At 41.9% G+C, this 21,194-nt stretch overlaps 1 protein-coding gene across 1 annotated transcript; it reads left to right on the top strand.

Annotated features, from left to right (window-relative positions):
* Positions 1 to 2,529: 2,529 nt before the first annotated feature.
* On the top strand, positions 2,530 to 20,708 carry LOC311497764 (von Willebrand factor A domain-containing protein 5A-like; the record flags this gene model as incomplete). The annotated part of the gene is made up of 16 exons (XM_084558137.1): positions 2,530 to 3,762; positions 13,032 to 13,235; positions 13,334 to 13,556; positions 13,785 to 13,960; positions 14,043 to 14,157; positions 14,279 to 14,451; positions 14,535 to 14,623; positions 14,721 to 14,865; positions 15,484 to 15,563; positions 15,646 to 15,760; positions 15,890 to 16,048; positions 16,141 to 16,244; positions 16,766 to 16,971; positions 19,860 to 20,014; positions 20,240 to 20,363; positions 20,449 to 20,708. 16 exons carry the CDS (start codon positions 2,530 to 2,532, stop codon positions 20,526 to 20,528), a joined length of 3,381 nt encoding a protein of 1,126 aa, XP_084414263.1. The 3' UTR covers positions 20,529 to 20,708.
* Positions 20,709 to 21,194: the final 486 nt, after the last annotated feature.

Raw genomic sequence — 21,194 nt, forward strand, 5'->3', positions numbered from 1 at the left:
GCTGGAAACTGCAGTACACTTAACCTACTGAATGATGTTGAACCAGCAGTAGAATTTCAAGTTTCTGACCCCAAAGTTCCATTATTCACTCCTCAACCTCAACCAATCACACCCCAAACCCTTAATGCTTCAAGTCCACCTTCCATTTCACAATCTAAGCCAGTGATAACCCAAACCCTTCATGCCTCAAGCCTCTCATTTGTTCCCCAATTCCCACCAAACACAGGTCAAGCTCACTTTTCAACCCTGCAGCCCGCATCACAGGTTCCAGTGACTCAACCGCACATAGTACAGGTACAGAATGGCTCCGATGCTGCTTTGGTCAGTGCACTAGCGGAAGCTATCAGTGCCAGTCGTCTCCCAACACCAGAGCCTGCAGTATTTACTGGAGATCCATTGAAGTTCAATGATTGGCGCCTGTCATTTGTAACATTAATTGACAGGAAAAACATTCCCAAGAACGAAAAATTGTATTACCTAAGGCAGTATCTAGGTGGCACTGCAAGAAAGGCTGTGGAAGGATTTTTCCTACTAGGAACAGAGGCAGCATATGACTCAGCATGGCAACTGTTGGAAAAACGCTTTGGAGACCCATTCATAATAGGGAAGTCCTTCAGAGATAAGCTGCACGGATGGCCAAAAATAAGCTCCAAAGATGGCTGTGAGTTAAGAGAATTTGCAGACTTCCTTCAGAGCTGCGAAGCTGCAATGCCCCACATCAAAACATTAGAAGTCCTAAATGACTGCAATGAAAGTCAAAAAATTCTGTTGAAACTGCCAGACTGGTTGGTGTCCAGTTGGAACCGCAAGGTGATGGAAAGCAGACTAGCAAATGCCAGATACCCATCATTCAAGGAGTTGGTTGACTTCCTGTCAAAGGAAGCAGATCTCGCCTGTGATCCCATCTCATCCATTCAAGCAGTCAAGAGGATGGAAGGTGAAAGACAAAGGCAACACCGTGGTCAAACTATTCAAGCAAAGACACTGTCCACAAACACAGCACAGCATAATATTCCAATGTGTGATTTCTGCAAAAGAACAGGACATGTCCTTGCCAACTGTAGAAAGTTCTGTGAAAAGACAGTCCAAGATCGTGTTAAGTTTGTGCAGACAGAGAGGCTTTGCTTTGGGTGCTTGAAAACAGGTCATCACTCAAGAAGGTGTGACAACAGAAGTACATGTGAAAGATGTCAGAAAAAACATCCAACATGTTTACATGTTGATAAGTCTCCAGAACGTCAAACATTTGTATCTCCAAAAGGAGACAACAACTTAAAGGACAAAGCAGTCACTGAAGGAACAGTTTCGACAGGAACTGCTAATAGAGTCATGCAAGAAGGCCTAAGCACACAGACATCCTCAATCGTGCCAGTCTGGGTCTCATCCATAAAGCAACCCGATCAAGAAATTCTGGTCTATGCTCTCTTAGACACGCAGAGCGATACAACTTTCATCCTGGATGAAGTGGCTCGTGACCTCGACACAAGGAAGGAGAATGTTTGTTTGCGGCTTTCTACGATGTCTAACAGGTCAACAGACATACCTTGTCAGAAATTGACAAATTTGCAAGTCAGAGGATATAACCTAGACAAGAGAATTCCACTGCCACCACTTTTCACAAGAGAGTTTATTCCGGCAGACAGGACACACATTCCAACTTCCCAGACCGCTCAAAGGTGGCCTCACCTAGAACAGCTTGTTGACAAGATCCCACCACCTTTAGATTGTGAAGTAGGCCTCCTAATTGGTTATAACTGTCAGCAAGCCCTCCTTCCAAGGGAGATCCTGTCTGGTGAAGAAAACTATCCCTATGCTCAGCGCACAGATCTCGGCTGGAGCATCATCGGTTGCTTTAATACAGCAAGTAATTACAGTGATGCAATAGGAACAAGCCACAGAGTCATAGTGCATCAAGTGACACCTATCATGCAACCTTCATTAAAATTAAGAAGCGAGGTGCACTTTTCATGTAAAACTCATGTCAAGGAAATCAGTCCAACAGACATAATCAAGGCTCTGGAATCTGATTTCACAGAACAAACCACAGATGACATACTGGTTTCACAGGAAGACCTTCTCTTTTTGTCCGAAGTAAAGGAAGGTATCAGGCAGAAAGAAGATGGCCACTTTGAAATCCCACTTCCTTTCAAGACAAATAAACCTGATCTTCCAGACAACAAACTATGTGCAGTTCACAGACTCTCCACTTTAGAACGACGACTGAGGAGAAATGAGCAGTATTATAAGGATTATGTCCAGTTCATGAATGACATAATCACTCGTGGAGATGCTGAAAAGGTTCCACAAGCTGAACTTGAGAACCAACCTGCGTGGTACATCCCGCACCACGGGGTTTATCATCCCCATAAACCTGGGAAAATCCGTGTGATTTTCGACTGTTCAGCAAGATTTCAAGACACCTCTCTAAATGATAATCTCTTAACTGGACCAGATCTGACTAACACATTAGTTGGAGTCCTATGCAGATTCAGAAAAGGGCCAATAGCTATAATGTGTGATGTCGAAAGGATGTTTCACCAGTTTCATGTGGCGAAAGAACATCAGGACTACTTAAGGTTCCTCTGGTGGGACAACGGTGATCTGAATTCCAAACCCTCAGTGTACCGGATGAAGGTGCACCTTTTCGGGGCAGCTTCCTCCCCTGGTTGCTCCAACTTCGGATTTAAACATGTGGCATCTCAGGGTCTTGGAAGGTTCAGTGAAGACTCCATCAAGTTCATACAACGAAGCTTTTATGTAGATGATGGCTTAATAAGTGTAAATACACCAGCCGAAGCCACACATCTGATTGAGGAGTCAAGAGCTTTGTGCAGAACAGGAAATCTTCGGTTGCACAAGTTCGTATCCAATAACAAAGAAGTACTTGCCACAATACCACCTGAAGAATGCGTGCAAACCAAAGGTCTGGACATTGCCCTCGGAGAACCTCATATTGAGCGAGCACTTGGAGTTCAGTGGTGCGTTGAAGCAGATGAGTTTCAGTTCAGGGTTGTGGTGAAGGAGAACCCACTGACGAGAAGAGGGGTTCTTTCGACTGTTGCCTCTGTTTATGACCCTTTGGGGTTCGTAGCACCTTTCATTCTAGTTGGCAAACAAATCCTTCAGGAGCTGTGCAGAGACAAAGTAAGCTGGGATGAAGATCTCCCTGAACACATTTTACCAAGATGGGAGTCATGGCTTAAAGATCTGTCTCATTTGGCTGCCCTGAAGATCCCAAGAAGCTACTGTCCATCAAACTTTGGAAAAGTCAAGCAATATGAGCTTCACAACTTCTCCGATGGAAGCTTTAATGGATATGGTGCATGTTCATACCTCCGAGCGACGAGTGAAACAGGACAGATCAGTTGCTCATTTGTCATAGGGAAGGCGAGGGTAGCCCCAACCAAATTAATGACCATCCCGAGGCTTGAGCAGTCGTCAGCTGTCACTTCAGTCCATAATGGCAAGGTCATCAAGAAGGAGCTTGAGATAGAAAATCTGCAAGAGTATTACTGGACTGACTCAAAGGTGGTTATTGGTTATGTGAACAACGACGCCAAGAGATTCCACACGTTTGTTGCTAACCGGATTCAGCGCATAAGATCTAACACTAATCCTGAACAGTGGCGATATGTCAGCTCTGAAAATAACCCAGCCGACTGCGCCTCAAGAGGGCTAGGTGGGGTTCAACTGAAAGAGTCTGACTGGCTGCGAGGACCAGACTTTCTTTGGCAGCAGCATCTTCCACCTCAAGAGAAGATGGTGGGAGAAATCGAAACAACTGACCCTGAGCTTCGCAAATCTTATGTTCTTGCAGTAAAGATGAAAGAAGAAAAATCAGTGGTGAATCGCCTCACTAAATTCTCTGACTGGTCTAGAGCAGTGAAAGCTGTTGCTAGGCTCAAGAGATTTCTCAGAGAGTTCAAAGGCTTTCAGCCAAGAACAAATAAAGCAACCAATCTTGAAGAACGAAGAGAAACATAAATCTTTATCATCAGGTTGGTGCAAGAAGAAGCTTTCGCTGAAGATATACAAAGGTTAAAGCTCCCGAAAGAATACCCCCTGAGCAAACACAACAAGTTACATCAGTTGAATGCTTTCCTAGATGAAAACAATATTCTCAGGGTGGGAGGACGCCTATCCAAAGCAGCTTTACACCGCGATGTGAGACACCCGGCAATACTTCCGAAGAAATCTCATGTGTCATCCTTGCTTGTTAAGCATCATCACGAGCAGGTTCTTCACCAAGGAAGAGGCATGACAATGAACGAGTTGCGTGCAAATGGGATATGGATCATAGGATGTGGAAACGTGGTCTCCTCACACATCTATAGATGTGTAAAATGTAGGAGATACAGAAGAACAACTGAGGTTCAACAAATGGCAGATCTGCCAGAAGAGAGAACTGAGACATCCCCTCCCTTCACTTATTGTGGTCTTGATTGCTTTGGCCCCTTCATTGTAAAGGAAGGAATAAAGGAGTTAAAACGATATGGATTATTGTTTACCTGTTTGTGCTGCAGAGCTGTGCATATAGAGTTACTAGACGACTCAACAACAGATGCTTTCATGAACGCACTAAGAACATTCATAGCCATCAGAGGACCAGTACGCCAACTGAGATGCGACCAGGGAACAAATTTTGTAGGTGCCAGGAGAGTGTTTTTTGAGCTATTAAAGGGGATGGATCAAGAACAGCAAAGAAAGATTGGCTGTGAATTTGTAATGAATGTTCCATCAGCGAGCCATATGGGCGGCGTTTGGGAACGTCAAATCCGAACGATTCGAAGCATCTTGACAGTCATGCTTGACCAATCTGCAAGCAGACTCGATACTGCAACTTTGAGGACTTTTCTATATGAAACTATGGCCATAATCAACAGCAGGCCACTGCGTGTTGAACATCTTCACGATCCAACCGGTCCAGAACCTCTCACACCTAATCATATATTGACCATGAAGTCATCAGTTATTCTGCCTCCACCTGGAGGGTTCTGTGCAGAAGATCTGTATTTGAGTAAAAGGTGGAGAAGAGTGCAGTTTCTGGCCAATGAATTTTGGCAAAGATGGAAACGGGAGTATCTGCTAAATCTCCAACAAAGGCAGAAATGGCAAAGAAAATCACGAAACTCACAAGTAAACGACATAGTGATTCTACAAGATGACAACTCACCAAGAAACGAATGGAAGCTTGGCAAGGTCGTGGAAGTTCAGCCCAGCTCAGATGGCATGGTGAGAAAGCTGAAGCTGCTTGTCAGCAACACTACATTTGAGAAAGGAAAACAACATACCAGAGCTATTCACCTGGAAAGGCCCATCCACAAAGTAGTTACCTTGATAGAGGCCAACTAAGTCACACACAACTTCACATTCATACAGACTCACTCATTTACACATTCTGTTACTATATTTGTCCTAGAAATCCCTCATTTCAAGTTAATGAGTGATTTGGTGGGAGTGTAAGTGCTGTTATATTTGTGTTAAAATATTAATTCATAATTTCATGATGTTAAATAATTGAGATAAAAACAATAGATGAGCAAAATCATTTCACCTTGAAAGGTGTGTGTGTTATAAGACAAAACATGAGTTAATTTCATCCTGTTCATCAATTTGTTACATGGGTGCTGTTGTTTTTGGCCCGGAACCAATGTTTATTACCTGTGCGCTGCCACGGCAGGATTAATTGATGCTATACTGCTAAGCATGGACCGATGTGTGTCAAGAACCTCTCTTCATGACAAGCGGCTAACGAGGTATTTTCTTTGTATTAGCGATGCATTTTGTTTATGTTCACAAACACGACATTTATACTTTTATTTACTTCATGTACAGTTTTTGTTATGCGCTGATATATATTTGTATTACTGTACTAACAGTTCTCACGGCATGAACGATGGAAGAAGAGTCAAATAAATGCCAGTAAAGAGAAACCGATCCGTGTCTGTCGTGACGAGAGCTACAGGTTATCCGTAGCAAACTTCCACCCACACAGTGCACGTTCTCAAGGAAATGAAGCGCTCTCAGTGGGCGTGGCTTCAGTCCCTCTGCTTTATGAACTTAAATTGTCTTGACAAATTCTCAAGAGAAAGTAACTGTCCCGGACACATCTCGTCTACAGACATTTGTCCTCAGAGGTAAGCTGGTTGGACGTTTGGTTGATTAGACATAATAGACTTAATACAAAGTTTTATTAAGGTTACAGTGGCGATTAGAGTCATCACTTGAAGTTTGTATTGAGGTAACACAGTTACAGTAGGTTAATCATAGGAGTTTCTCTTGTAATTATTGAATTAAATGTATTAAAAAAGACCGAAAAATATAGAAACACCAGAAACGAATTTAAATGGCAAGAGCGAAATCATATTCTACCAATACATTTAATAGTATTTTTGTTGTTATTGACCTCAACAGCTTTTATTAGATATCCAAAAAAGGTTCAAAAAAGGCAACTGGACTTGTAGATTTTTAGAGAAGACGTTTCACCACTCATCCGAGTAGCTTCTTCAGTTCTAGGGGACTGGTTTGAAAGTCTGAGGTTTAAATAGGAACTCCTCCTGAAAAAACTTGCTTGTTATGCTAATAACCAAAAACTGGTGCAGCTAATTTCCATTAACGACTGGGTACTTACCTGTAGTTGAGGGGGGACTGTTTTTGTCCCTGTCCTCTTCCCCTTTAAATGGTTCTCTAACGACTCTTGTCCGTCTGAGGCTCCAGTGTCAAGGTGTGAATCAGACTGAAACTTAAAACAGAAGTTAAAACTGTATTGTAAATAGATGGCAGATTAAATCTCAGTCCACCTCCTCTGTTTAGTGAAGGTTTTTCCAGTCTGACACAGATGGCTTCTTTTACTCCTCTTTCAAACCATCGGTCTTCTCTGGCTAAGATAGATAGATAGGTTTTATTTGTCACATGCACAGTTATACATAGTACAATGCACAGTGAAATGTATTGTTGTACCTGCAGCCAGTAGTAAAACGTTGGCAGTGGACGTTGGACGTTGTTATCTTCAAAGGAGTGTCCTTTGTCCTTCAGGTGTAGGTGGACCGCTGAATCGTTTCCTGATGAGCTGGCTCTCCTGTGCTGGTACATGTGTTTATGGATGGGTTGTTTAGTTTACCCAATGTATAAATCTGTTCACTCCTCACTGCACTGAACAGCGTACACCACATTACTCTGTTTCTGCCTGGGTGTTTTGTCTTTTGGGTGGACCAGTCTTTGCCTAAGTGTGCTTCCTGGTTTGAAATAAACTGGAATATGGTGATTTCTGAAAATTCTCCTGAGTTTCTCGGACACTCCAGCCACGTAGGGGATGACGATGTTTTTCCTTTTGTTGCTCTCCTCCTCTCTGTCCTTTTTGGGGTATCTTCTTGAGCCTTTAACAAAGGCCCAGTTGGGATATCCATATGTCTTAAGTGCCCGTTTAATGTGTTTTTGCTCCTTCTCCTTGCCATCCAGTCTTGTGGGTACAGTCTGTTCACTGTGCTGGAGCGTTCTGATGACCCCTAGTTTGTGCTCCAGGGGGTGGTGGGAATCAAATAATAAGTGCTGACCAGTGTGGGTGGGTTTTCTATACACTTCAATGTTGAGGCTTCGGTCTTCTTCCACATGCTCCAGACAGTCCAGGAAAGCCAGACTACCTCCGCTGATGTCCTCCCGAGTGAACTTGATGTTGCTGTCCACTGCATTGATGTGCTGTGTGAAAGATTCCACTTCCTGCGTCTTGATTTTAACCCAAGTGTCGTCCACGTACCTGAACCAGTGAGTGGGGGCGTTTCCTGTGAAAGAGTTCAGGGCTCTGGTCTCGACCTCCTCCATGTAGAGATTGGCCACAATAGGTGACACTGGTGACCCCATTGCACAGCCGTGTTTTTGCCTGTAGAATCCTCTATTAAATTGGAAATAGGTGGTCGTCAGGCACAGATTGAGTAACACTCAGAGTTGGTCTGGGGTGACGGTGGTCCTACCAGCTACGGGGCAAAGACACACTTAGGCAAAGGCTAAGTCCAGTTGCCTTTTTTGAACCTTTTTTGGATATACCATGACCTGGATGACAGAGAACCTTCACAGACAGCTTTTATTAGAAATAGCCTACTGAAAACAGTGACTTCACCTTCGTCTGAACTGATGGATGTGAAAGGATCGTTTTATATTTAATTTTGACTTCATAAATGTTGTCCTTTTGAGAAACTTTTTTGGTAAAGCCACTCTCTATGGAGTGAAATTAGTCTCAAATGCGTGTTCCATGATCCACACGTGAAACATTCACAAATGCTTACAACGATTTGTGTGTGAACTTGGGAAGGGTCACAAATGCGTACCGAGCAATCTGAACGTGTGTGATTGTGTTGCAAATTCACATCTCACATCTGACACAAAGGTCATTATTTTCGTTTTCAAAAGACTTCCTGTTTTTACGAGTGTCCAAGCCTACGCATACGGATCGGATACGGACAGGAGTCGGAGTTTTGAGGCTATTTTCACGCTGCTCAGATCCGCACGTCCACAAATGCATGGTGCCTTTAAGTGTCAGCGGGAAAATGGGAAATCTGGGCTTTAGGCGAAGTGAGATATTGCCTACCTTTCCTTTAGGGAAAATCAATCTTAACTGATATAACTAGTTTCTCGTTTAGTTACAACACTGAACTCAACGGATGACCACGTACATATTAATATATATTTTTCAATTTAAGATTATTTAAACATTTTTAAAAAATCTTTGGTCCAATAAGTCTTTGGTACAGGCTAAAAGGCAACAAACTAATATTTTATCATAAGCTCCGTGATCATGTTTTGGATGGATGGCAGTATCTAATGCGCTGCTAATTCCATTCACTGGTAAATGTAACGACTATCAATGCTAATGCTTATTATGGTATGTCACAGTTAATATAGAGCTGTTACAGTCCCTGACAAAAAGTCTTGTCGCTTATCCAAGTTGTAGGAACAACAAATAATAACTTGACTTGTAGTTGATCAATTGGAATCAGACATGGCTCATATGAAAGGCAAAGGCCTCTAGATTATGCTTACACCTTATCCTCTCCACCTGACATTTGGATACATTGAAGATGTCTTCCACCTCAGCAGCAGACTTGCTCTTCAGGCCCTTGATAAGCAGCACTTTGGTCTGTGGTTGAATCTTTGGTATGTTGTCAGAGGTCAGGTTGCACTTCACATGAAGGTCTGGTGTGCTGGAGTTCTTTTTAAACACATCTGGTTAAGTTATTTAAAGACACGGCAAGACTTTTGTCCTTCCAAAAACAGATGTTATGGGCTTTACCAATGATGCAGGGGTGGAGCAGCTATTTTAAAAGTGGGGGGGGGGGCGGGTTCCAGGGGTATCACATGAGCACCTCAACCACCTTTGGTCCCTGTTTCAGTCTCCAAAAATAATGCAATGCATTTCTAGATTTTCATCATGAGGATATGCAAATAATATTGCATTCAAAATTATTATATATAGCACAATAACCCAAGATATATATTCACAAACAATCACATACCATGGTATTAAGCAATTAATTTATGTTTTATTAGGAACAAGTGTGAGTGACAAGAACACTCTCCTCTCATGTTCTCCCCTTCTTCTTCTCTTATGTTCTCTCTCTCTTCTCTCCTGTTCTCTCCCTCATCTTCTCCATGCTCTCCTTTGTCCTGACTCCTGGACTTCCCTTCCTCATCCTACATAAAGAACTCAATGTTAACATTCCTGAACATGGAAGTGTTGAAATATATATTGATGTATATCATCAATATTATTGATGAGGAAACATTCCTTTCTTTTGTTGTTCTTTTATCTATTAAGTATTTCACATATATGTTGTTGTTCTAATCTGTTTTAACTAATCTTTCATCCTAGCCTTTATCATACTCTATATTATTATTTCATTCCTCTTATTATTTAAGATTTTAATAGTTTTATTACATTTCATTGTCTTCATTTCTGTTCTTTTCTACTTTCTGAGAGCAGTAACAGGGATGAGTTGATGTAGGGGATTTTCTTCATTGAAAAGAAGGTTTTAAACTCCAACAAACAGCTTTAAGTTACATAAATGAACACCTACATGGCATTAATGCAAGAATATGCATAAAATTGAATTAGCGCATTTATGGATTGACAGCTTTCTGTTTCCCTCCTGTCACCTAATTACATGACAACTTGAGTGGAAAAATAAGTCAATCTTCTGCTGCCTCTTCCTTTTTGGCATTCCTAACACAAAGAATAATGATAATGTTGAATAATATCTAAATCAGTGGCTAAGTCAGTTACCATTAACTTTACTGGGCTTGCATTAACTTTGCCACCTGCCTTGCTTTATTTTAGCTGACATGCCACAAAGCAAGACATAATTTAGTTATTTACAGAGAAAACTCTACATTATTAACTTGTTAAATTACCGTTTCATTCGTCTGCTCTGTTCGCTGTCTGCGGCAGTGATTGACGGCAGTGATTGACGGCAGCTCAGCGTTAACATGTAACTGTTTACTTTCCCGGGCGGCCGGGACGAGTGGTTTTGGTCAAATGGCTGTGGTTGGCTGGATGGCTGTCAATCAATCTAACTTGACCAATGGGTTTTCATCTGGGGGACTGACGTGCACTCCATTTCGGTATGCTGGTACATTGCCAGGGCGGGCAAACGGTTTAATACCTTAGGAAAAACTGTGTGGGGGGGGGGAGTGGTATGATCCAGAGAGGTGGATCATATCACTGGGGGGTCGGTACTGCATTTCCTCGTTAAAATATTATTTTTAAACCACATACTGTCTTCGATTGTGCTATTTTTTGTCATCTTATCAACTCTATTTTTAGGGGTGCTGGGACAATGTTTAGGGGTGCTTGAGCTCAAACATGGTAGGACTCAACTGAGCCGGTTAAATAGACGTCTAAATTCATGATTCTTGAGTCTCCTTTGGTGGGCGGTTCAATGAGCCGGATCCCGAAACTGTGAGACTCACCATTAAGTCGTTAAATTTCAGCATACACACACCTTGGAAACAAATGATTTCAAGTTTCAGCATCATTGTAAAATTCACAGTTACAGGGTTTAATTCCAAATTATTGTCATAGGACGCAATACATTAAGTAACTGCCCCCTTTAGTTTTCTTACCTGCCTATTTTGGTGTTTGTACTGCTTCAGGTGAATAAAGTTTCCATTTCCTCTGCGGAATCTGTCTCCTGCATCCTTTTTTAACATTGTAACAGAAGTTGTGTCATAACCAGAAAAGTTTCAAAATTTTTCACAAGATTCAAATCATTTATTGTTTTCATTACTACACAGGATCATTGCTGTAGACGTACAATGGAGAACTGCTGTGGTCTGCTAGCTACGTGGAATGTACCAGGTACTGGTAACAAAAGGAGTAATAAAACAAACTGACAAAATGTGTGATTTTCTCTGCAACATTATTCATTGACACAATCTTCAAATTCAAAGCCCTTAATAAGATGACTATTATTCTGCTATTATATTATTCTCCTTGTGCTGCCTTCTCCTTGTGCTGCTTACCTTGTCGTGGTGGGGAAGCTTGTGTGTCTCTTTGACCCAGGTAACTATACCGACTGAGTCCTAGCCCCCAGTAGGTTCAACCATGTTGGACAGGTATCCTGGATAGAGTGCAGACAAAAATCAACACCTGGTCCTCCAGCCTGGGGGTTGGGCGTGGGGCCAACGACCCCACCCCATAAAAACACAACATTTTATGGAAACTAAGACAATAACCACTACCACGGACCTAGCAGTGGACTTAAGCCAACCCATTGGCAGTATGAACTCTCCTGATGAAAGTCTCCGGCAGGAAGTCAGGAGAGGGATAGATAGTCTACTCAGGCCCAAAGCAAAGATATGCCTAGGCGCATGAAATGTCCGCATCATGTTCGCTGTTCCAAAACAGCACAGGTCATTAGTGAAATGAACACCTTGTTGACTTCTGCCTTAACAATAACTGTGTTATCGGTGGCACTGATGGCCATTGACTAGGTGATGAGGAAGACAATGGCCGATAAACTCAGGGGCGTCCAGTGGACTTTGTTTTCCCAACTCAAAGACCTAGACTTTGCCAATGACCTTGCTGTTCTTTCCTCTAAACATACTCACCTGCAGGAGAAAACTGACAAACTCAACCAGTATGCAAAGCAAACAGGACTGAACATCAACGCCTCCAAAACACAAGTAATGTGCATTAATGCCACTCCAGATACGCAAGTCACGGAGGATGGAGAAACCCGCGACCACGTGGAAGAGGTTACTTGCTTGGGAAGTCAGAAAAGAAAACTCAACACCAAAGGACATTAGAGCAAGGTTAGGGAAGGCTCACAGTGTTTTTGTAAACCTCTATCCTATCTGGAAGTCAAAGAAGTACAGCCTCAGAACAAAGGTCCGGCTATATAACAGCAATGTGAAATCTGTGCTGTTGTAAGATTCAGAATGCTGGCAAGTGACTGCAAACAACATGAAAAAGATCGATGCCTTCCACAATAGATGCCTCTGAAAAATTTGCCACATCTTCTGGCCTGAGAAGATCTCAAACAAATACCTGCATAGGATGACCAAGTGCACCAGCGCTGTATCAGAAATCAAACAAGACCAATTAAGATGGTTGGCACATGTGTTTAGAATGGACCAGGATCGAAAACCAAAGGTTGCCTTGAGATGGTTCCTAGCTCAGAAGAGAAGTCAAGGTCGCCCCAAAACAACCTGGTGACAAACCGTGACATCTGAGCTAAAGGAGATGAACCTTACATGGGGCTAGGCACAGCATACGGCGCAAGACAGGTCCCAATGGAAGCACATCGTCAAAGGCTTGTGTCCCACCTGGGACGAAGAGGATTAGTAGTACATAATAATATCAATCTTCACATTGTTTGACATGGTCATGTTTAACTATTGGCTTAGTTTGTGTGGCTGAAACTGAACAATTCTGTACAGATGATAGCTCAATTGTCAATTGCGACTGTTATCAACCATTTTAAAAAAAAAAAGTCTATCTATCTAAATCTAAAATCTAAATTCTTTGTGTATCTGTGTCAGTTCCTCTGAAGAGCATTGAGGTGGAGCTGGAGGTGAGGGATCATGTGGCTACAGTGGTCTCCACTCTCAACTACGAGAACAAGGAGGACAAACCACTAGAGGCTGTTTTTGTCTTTCCTCTGCCTGGAGATGCTGCTGTCTGTCATTTCAGTGCTAAGATTGGACAGACACAGATTGTAGCTGAGGTGAAGGAGAAAATGACGGTGAGCTGGACAGAATGATTTACTCTGTGTAAAGGAGCTGAATAAGAAACAGTAAACACAGTGAATGTTCCTGACATGTGTCTCCTGTACTCATACAGGCTCGTGAGCATTATGAAGATGCACTGAGCTCTGGTAAGCAAGCCTTCCTCTTGGAGGAGAGTGAGCAGAGTCCAGATATCTTCTCTCTGAGTGTGGGCAGTCTTCCTCCAGGAGAGAGCGCCTCCATCAGGCTGGAGTACGTCGCTGAGCTAGCTGTGCAGGCTGATGATGGGCTGAGGTTCTGTCTGCCTGTTGTGCTCAACCCTCGCTACCAACCTCAAGGTAGGACAAGCAGCCAACAGTTTGACCAGGAACTCTTAACTGCAGCTTAGTGTACACAAGCAGATGGTTTTGATGCAAAATAGATTATCACTGTAAAAATATATTTTAAAAACCCGGTCCATTTGGTCAGTGTCTTTTTAACAAAACACACTGTTATCACACTAGACAATTAGATAGTTGGATAAAAAATAATTCCTCTTTTTTTTCACATTTCTAACATGTTCACAGGAAGAGAAGGTAGTGGAGGTGGGAATGTCCAGGTGACCTCTGTCCCAGCCTCTCTGGTGCCCTACAGTCTGTCTTTTTCTGCCCGACTGTCCTCTCCTCGTCCAATCTCTAAAGTAGAGTCCAGCTGTTTCTTGGATCCTCTCCAGTACCTCAACACTGATCAAACCCAGGCCACTGTAGGTAGAGTGACAATGTGTCTGCTGTGTGTTGTAGTTTCTCATTACGACTTCATTTATATTTGTGTGTCTTGAACTGTAGATCAAATTGGCAGCAGGACACAAGTTTGACAGAGATGTTGAACTGTTGATTTATTACAAAGACGCCCATCAGCCCACTGCTGTGGTGGAGGCAGGACAGGCCTCTGCCAAGTCTGGTGAGTTCAAGTTGGTCAGGTTATTAGTTTACAAACATAATGTTCCTTATCCTCCAAATGATGATGAGTTGGAATAAATGACAAAATGTGTGGTCATTTTTCTGTCCCTGTCATGTTTCAGGATCTCTGATGGGTGATCCAGTGGTGATGGTGAGCCTGTACCCTGAGTTTCCACAGTCTGTGATGTCTTCAGTCCCCTCATGTGGAGAGTTTGTGTTCTTATTAGATCGATCAGGGAGTATGGCTATGCAGATGAGCAGCAAGGGTCATCAGACTGGCATTGGCAGTGCCAGGGTATTTATCATGTTATTTCTCTAAATCTCTCATAGTGTTCCTCTCATGCAGTGGTCTTCACTATATTTTCTTTCTTCCTGAAGGATACTCTGCTGCTTCTGTTGAAGAGCTTACCAATGGGCTGCTATTTCAACATTTACAGTTTTGGGTCCAGATATGAACACATCTTCCCGTATGTCAATCATTCATATCAGTCAGCCAAATAAAGGCCTTTCTATCTTTTAAGTAGATGTATGTGTGCATTGGTGCCTGTATTTGTGTGATGGCAGTGAGAGTGTGGAGTACAACCAGAAGAACATGGAGGAGGCTCTGAAGAAAGTTGAGGAGATGGAGGCTAATCTGGGAGGAACAGAGATACTGCAGCCACTTCAACATATTTACATGCAGCCCTGCATTCCCAGTCAGCCGAGACAGGTAAGAGACCACAACCTAAATGCAACCTTTACCCTAAAACCGAGTCTAAACAGGTGTGAGGTTGTACAAATGCCTCTCACAAATGCTATCTTTTGGAGTTTGTCACACACTTCACATGAATGTCTGGCTGTGCTGTGCCATGGTCCTTTTTTGTCCTGTTCTGTTATAACTGTTAACCCGTGACCATAATGTTTGGAAATAACATGCTTGGTGTGTTGTGACTTCACTGGAGCCCTCCTTCTGGGGATCATCAGGCCATTATAATATCAGGTCAAGATTTATTTAATGTAAATTAATGGTGAGGGCAACCTGTGTGTCTGCCTCACAGAGAGGGTGTTAACTACTTCCCTACCTACTACTCCACATCTCCACACGTGATTCCTATAACATACATGTTTCTCTCTGAACTAAAGCATAAGTTCATCATTGTTACTGTAAGGCTCACATGTCTGCTGTCTTTTTAAACAGTTTGCATATACTTTCTACATACTTACCACACCTCATTCTTTACACTTTACAACCCCTTTGTATCCTCAGCAGAAACTAACACAGTTCTCAGCACATGCTATGTTTCTGGCTGTGACACTATGCAACTTATGTGTAAACTCTCCTCCCTAGCTGTTTGTCTTTACTGATGGAGCGGTGGAGAACACCAAAGAAGTCATTGATCTGGTTAAGAAGAATTCAGGTTCCCACAGGTGAAAGCACAAAAACACCCACAGTATTTCCACACTGTCTTCCATGTGTTGAGTGGCTCTAAATCAACCTGCTGTATTGTAGGTGTTTCTCTTTTGGGATTGGAGAAGGGGCCAGCTCTGCTCTTATCAATGGCTTGGCCAAGGAGGGAGGAGGTCACGCTCAGTTCATCACAGGAACTGACAGGATGCAACCAAAAGTGAGTAAACACAATGAAGATGCAGCAGTAAATCTGTGACTGGACAGAGACCATGGTTCCAGTCAGTAAAAACTCAGTGTCTCTCTCAGATGTTTGAATAGATTTTTACAGTTCTGCATTATTTTCCAGGTGATGCAGTCGCTGAGGTTTGCTCTGCAGCCAGCTGTGGTGGACATCTCAGTCACATGGGATTTACCAAAGAGAGTGTCTGTCACTGTCCTCTCTCCACCAATCACAGCTCTTTTCCAGGGTCAGAGGTCACTGGTTTATGGCCAGCTCACTGGAGAGGTAGGAGCAGCTCCATGTCGTGTTGTGTTTCAGTCATCAGGTATGTGATGACAGTAATGAACATGATTTCTAACACTGTAATGCTTTCTCAGAGTCCAGAGGCAGCAGAGGGCTGTGTGACGGTGAAGTACAGCCTGGCGGGTCATCCCTCTCACAACCAGCTGCACTTCAGTCTCAAACCTGCAGGAGACACTGGGTAAAGCAGGTTTTCATTCAGACAGCACTATTCTGTTTCAATCCTGACCTTAAAATGAGTTTGATTATTTAGAAAAAATCTAACTCAACAGCAGCAGGCTGTGAGAAACATGACACTATTTGATAAAATACATTCAGCCTGGTTAGATGGTGACACACACAAAATAAAAATACATGTTATTTATCTACATTTATTGTTTCGGTGCAGGCTCGGACACAAGCTCTGTCCTATATAATCAAAGTTTATATGGTAACTTTAAATGAATATTCATACATTTAAAGTAGTGACAGATGTGTGGACTGAATAAAAAAATGGAGCTGGTGTTCTGAACTCACCTGGCTTTGGATTGGTTGTAGGTGTGAATTATATTCTCTTTGTTTGTGTTGTTACTGTGATCTGTCTTGTTTCTCAGCCAGTGTGTGGTGGGTTTGACTCCAGCTCTCTGTGACCCTGAACAGGATACGACGATAAACTGACAAACATCAAAACAATGAGTGTTTCCTTTTCCCTCTTGTCTACAGATTAACAATCCACAGGTTGGCTGCTCTCACTATGATTCGCTCTCTGGAGATGAAGGAGAGAGAGGATGGAGGAGTGAAGAAGAAGGCGGTGGAGCTCAGTGTCCATTCAGGAGTGAGCAGTTCTTTCACTGCCTTCATTGCTGTCAACAAAAGCTGTGGTGAACCGATTCAAGGACCTCTGGTGCGCAGAGACATTCCAACACCTGGTGAGATATGTTCCAAAAGTACATAAAAACTGATATTCTTTGCCCCTGTTCAGATCATTTATGAAAATGCATCATGGGTGATTAAAGTACAGGTGTGAACACACCCAAGATGCATCCAGAATGTGTTTGACATCAAGTTGCTCAGACCACAATTAAAGGTGGTATTTGTATTTTATCTTTAAGTGTAGCAGAATGTCATTCAAGTAAATAAAACACTTGTATTTTCTCTAAATACAACAAACCAACCCATTTCTAGGCCTGAAGTGAACTTCAACTCATTTAAATAAAAGTGTACAGTATTTGTATTTTTGTTCTGCTATGTTGCTACAATCATTGACAGGTTGTTACTTAAAGCAGTAAGTGAAGAAGGTTCAGTTTTGTGTTTGTGTTTTTTTTTTAGTGCAGTGCCCGTCGGAAGTATGTATTCCTATAGTGGGAGCCTACAGGTGCTGTGTATGAGGATTAGTGGAAATATTAGAGCGGAGAAAACCTATTTTACCGATATATTTTACATTTCTTATCCAAACAACGTCAAACTCAGCAGTGCACATCTTCGTGCCCGTAGCGAGACACCTGCCCAGTTTCAAATCAATCGGGCCAACGGTTCGCGAGATATGCGTGCCACAGACATACACACACACACACAGACGCTTCTTGATTTATAGATAGATATTATGAAACAGCATTTAAACACTACTTGTAATGACTTGTGAGTCACTGTAATAAACACTGACACCAGTAATTTAGTTGATATATTTAATGTTCATGAACTGTATTGTCATCATACTCTTATATTATTTGTTAGGTAACTTCACAAGTCCCATCTTAGGTGCACCAATACTGTTAAAGTAATGAAGAGATATTTCACCACAGTGCAAATTGTTGCTCTTTTGTGTGTATTTAAGGTCGGGGTGTTGGTTTTCAAGGCTTATTCTCTCGTTTGAAGGCAAAACTAGGTGGTTCAAGAAATCTTCCTCAAAGGACTGCTGCTCCCTCCAACCCTGATAATGATTGTAAGTATGCATACTGGCCCCTTCAATCATTCATGGGTTGTCAAGTATTATTGTTTGACGTTCTTTAACAAACTAACAACATTTTTATTGTCTTGTCTCAGTTGTTCTTTTGACAGATTGTCGTCTTCCTCCCTTGAGGGACTGTCCACTTGGTGGTGGTAAATGGCCTTGCTTTTATATAGCGCTTTTCTACCTATTGGTACTCAAAGCGCTTTACAGTCACCGATTCTACCCATTCGCTCAAACAAGCACACACACATTCACACACCAGTGCCACGCACTGGGAGCAACTGGGGGTTCAGTGTCTTGCTCAAGGACACTTTGGCATGTGGCACATTCCGGAGATCGAACCGCTAACCCTCTGGTTTGTGGACAACCCGCTCTACCTACTGAGCCACAGCCGCCCCTATACACCTGATTGTGCATAAAAGTTTCTTTGGCTTTAGAAATACGTAACACTTCTATCAGCTGAAGAAAAAAAAAATCATGAGGGAACTTTGTTATTTCATATTCAGTCCGTCAGCTGAAATGACCTAAATTTGTATGAATGCTGTAATGTCTTCCACGACTTCAGTGTAATGACTATAACAATACTACCACAGACTGCGGCTGAACATTTAAAGTTTATTACTAAAGAATACATCCTTACAGCAACAGGCTAACAACCACAATAGAGAGCTTATCGATACCCATAATTCAACAGGTGCTCTCACTACGGGTCTCATCCAAGGCCAACGTACACAACAGAAGCCATTTTTAAAAAGACATCCATCTGCACATTGTTCATTTTTATATTTTTATCATGGTTATAGCAATAATCTTATAGAACCTTACAGTAACACTAACTCATAGATATTTCATGGATATTTGTTTTGAGTGAAGCAATTTAAGATATGACATGACTTTGTTAGTAAATCAGCAGCTCCAGTGCCAGTATTAGTAGTACTATAAACAGGCTGGTACATTTCTGACACAAAGTACAAAGACGAGCTGGCAAAGAGGGAAGGAAACACAGATACTAAATACAAGGGGAACAATGAGACACAGGTGAGATACATCAGGTCAGGGCTAACAGTCAGGGGCAGCAACCACAAGGTGGAAGTAAAGACATCTGACATGACAGTTAGTAACATTCAAAATAAAACAGGAAATGCCCAAAACGCAAAGATACAGTTGGTCACAGTTGACAAAACATTTCAACAAACTTTTAGAGGTCACCTCGATGACTACGGTATTTGTATTGTTTCAGTGTTAGACACTTTACAGACATGTTTTGATTCGTATAGGAGCTGATAACAATAATTAATGGATGTTTCATGGACACTTTTTGTTTCGACTGATTTGACTTTATTACTAAATCAGTGCAATACCAACAACATTCATGGATATCCCGTGGATACTATTTGTTTCAACTGAGCTGGAGATTAATTGAGATTAAATCATTTTAAATACTATATGACTTTGTTATTAAATCAGTGCATATCAATACCATCATATCCAGATCCAGTATTGATTAATGCAGAAGACTACTGTGTCAGTACTGAAGGTACTTTAGCCTCAGTGAATGTGGTCACCGTGTTTGTGTTGTTTCAATGAGTCATTTGTAATTTTCTACTTGAGCAAACTGATACAAATATCTGAAAACAAATTTTGCTGCAAATGTTACTCTCATCATTTTCTAATGCTAGATAGTTTGTGGTTCAATACGTGAATATATACACACAGGCTTGAGTTTGACAAATAAATGACACACACTGATGTTCAGCATGTAGTATCAAGTCATCAATAATAATAATGTGATTACAGTAGTACCATCAGCAGGGATAAATTGATCTCGTTTTTGATTATTTTCCTCTGACTTGGTGTGTGCTGCAGAGGAGAAAGTGACTCGGCCCCAGCATCCTCAGAAAGACCCTCTGCTGCAGCTGATCTCCCTCCAGAAGGCCTCTGGCTCCTGGCTGCTTGATCCAGCTCTGGCTGCTGCACTGGGGAAGACCAGAGAGGAGGTGGAAAAGTCAAAACCTGCACTGGTGGGTTGTTGTCAAAGACAATGAGTCAAATAAATAGTGAAGTTTATTTTAAAACTGTGTGTTGCATGAACACATAGGAAATACTAATGTGTATTTTAGTACATCATGCTATCATACTCGTAGAAAGTTAGATCAGAGCCACTGGTCAGCATTTTCTATTGAGGTATTTTGTTCATCTTCTTGTTCTGTCTGTTCCATGTGTTTTTCTTTCATCTGGTGAATTAGATCAATGAGGAAGTGTGGGCCACCATCCTGGCTCTGATCTGGCTTCATGGTTTCAAGATGGATTCAAAGGAAGAGTGGGAGCTTCTGGCTATGAAGGCTGTGTCATGGCTCAGTGCTCAGAATGGTAGTGACCTTAATACTAAGAGCTCAACCGTTGTTTTAACAGTGTAACGGTTCAAATCAGCTGTTTGTGTTCTTGTCTTTTTCAGCAGCATGTGCACCAGAGTGTGTGGAAGCTGGAAATGGACTGTTGTGTTGCAGCGTGCAGAAAGATGCTCTGGGGCTCTGAGGGTTTTATTAAAGTGGCTTCACCTTCAGGATTGATACACAGAAGCAGATCTGCTCCAGCCTACAGCCTTTGTTTTATCTATACTATACTATCTAGCCAGTAATAACTGAATACAGATCATTCCATGTTTTCATTTTTATTTGTTGTTTGATCTTCTGAACTTCAACCTATTTGGGAGAAATGCATAAGTACTTTGAATAAAATAAGCCTCACTGGTTTTCACGCCTGCTCTGTTTACTGTGGGGTAAAAACGTGACATTAAGTGAGTTTTGTGTTGCAAACTTCCTCCCACATGGTGCATGTTCTCAAGGAAATGAAGCGCTCTCAGTGGGCGTGACTTGAATGTTTCACTTCAGTCTGAGTTTATAAAGTTGTTCTACTTCATGAACTTAAATTGTCTTCACATATTCCAAAGAGAAAAGTACCTGTCCTGGACACATCTTGTCTATAAACATTTGTTCTCAGAGGTAAGATTTCATCTGGTACATAGTACATATAAGGAGTTTAAGATGGTTAGACATTTGATTGATTAGACATAATAAGCTTAATACAACGTTTAATTAAGGTTACAACTGTGATTAGAGTGTAATCACTTGAAGTTTGTATTGAGGTTACACAGTCAGACATCTGAGCTGTTTTAATCTGTGGGTAGTTTAAATAAATAAG

Source organism: Chelon labrosus (assembly GCF_963514085.1).
Source record: "Chelon labrosus genome assembly, chromosome: 13".
Classification (NCBI taxonomy): Eukaryota; Metazoa; Chordata; class Actinopteri; order Mugiliformes; family Mugilidae; genus Chelon; species Chelon labrosus.